Source organism: Nematolebias whitei, unplaced genomic scaffold (assembly GCF_014905685.2).
Source record: "Nematolebias whitei isolate Nwh7 unplaced genomic scaffold, NemWhi1 Nwh_scaf_5256, whole genome shotgun sequence".
Classification (NCBI taxonomy): Eukaryota; Metazoa; Chordata; class Actinopteri; order Cyprinodontiformes; family Rivulidae; genus Nematolebias; species Nematolebias whitei.
In genome coordinates this window covers 1-1,312 of record NW_023623801.1, presented here as the reverse complement: position 1 = coordinate 1,312, position 1,312 = coordinate 1, and the positions used below count along the sequence as shown (strand labels likewise).

Here is a 1,312-nt window from a genome sequence, read left to right as displayed (position 1 = left end):
TCTGTACTTCATTTGTCAAACCCTGGAGCTCACTGTTGGAAACAATTTTGTCTTTCGGTCACTTTTGTGATGCTTGTGGTAAATGTCATATTTAAAATGTGCAGGTGAGGAAAACTGTGATCTGATGCAAAAATTGTACAAAGTGCTTTGACCTGCTGAAGCCGATAGTTTTGTGCCAGTATATAATTTGTGCTATTTGGAAACAACAGTGGGACAGAGCTAACAGTGGGTCACATGATGCACAAAAAATGTTGCAAAAGTCGAGTTCTACATCGGCTTCGTGAATCAGGACCAAAGCTTTTATATCTATATGTCACCAGGACACTGATCCATGGTGATAAAAAAGCTGGCTTCACGGTGTTCTGGGCTGATGATGGACTGGATACTGGGCCCATCCTGCTGCAGAAAGAATGTGTTGTTGAGCCCAATGACACAGTGGACACGCTGTACAACCGATTCCTCTTCCCAGAGGGTATTCAAGCTATGGTAAGCAAATCTAACATGATCCGAACATTTGGCTAAGCTTCATGCACACATTAAACTGCAGACTGAGCTGTGACTCCTGGTGTAGGTGGAGGCGGTGCAGCTCATTGCTGATGGAAAGGCCCCTCGAATTCCCCAGTCAGAAGAAGGAGCAAGTTATGAGGGGATTCAAAAGAAAGCCAATGCCAGGGTGAGTGTCTCATTCAGGAGGACGGGTACCAAAGAGCGCCATGAGAATGAGGTGAATGTGTAGGTTTTTTTCCTTCTTTCAGCTGCTCACTTCTTCAGAGGGTCGCCACAGTGAACTAAATTACACAAAGACTTGGGGATTGTTTTTAAGCCGGTTGCCCTTCCTGACGCAACCACAGACCACCGAGCTACCACAGCCATCTATGTGGAAAAGAGAGCTGCCTTCTCGGGCGCCTGGGGGAGCAGATAGTGGGGGTTGAGGGCCCTGCTCAGGAGCCCAGAGTAGGGAAGATGAGGGTGGAGGAAGGTGTGGGTGTTTCACCTTTCCCACCCATGATGTTGTCGGCACAGGGAGTTAAACCGGTGATCTTCCGATAACAGGCCCACATCTCTAACCTCTGCATCACCAGTGACACAGGAGAATGTGTGTGTGTGTGTGTGTGTGTATATATATATATATGTGTATATAAGTGGGGTATATATATATATGTGAATATATGTGTGGTGTATATATATATATGTGTATATATGTGTGGTGTATATATATATATATGTGTATATATGTGTGGTGTATGTATATATATATATATATATATATATATATATGTGTATATATATATATATATATATATATATGTGT

General features: G+C 43.2%; 1 protein-coding gene across 1 annotated transcript; it reads left to right on the top strand.

Moving 5' to 3' along the window:
- Positions 1-320: 320 nt before the first annotated feature.
- Positions 321-979, top strand: LOC119429673 (mitochondrial 10-formyltetrahydrofolate dehydrogenase; the record flags this gene model as incomplete). Its single annotated transcript, XM_037697254.1, is given in 3 exon segments — positions 321-486; positions 572-732; positions 852-979. Coding segments are annotated over 3 exon segments (455 nt in total), but the record flags the coding sequence as incomplete, so codon positions are not given.
- Positions 980-1,312: the final 333 nt, after the last annotated feature.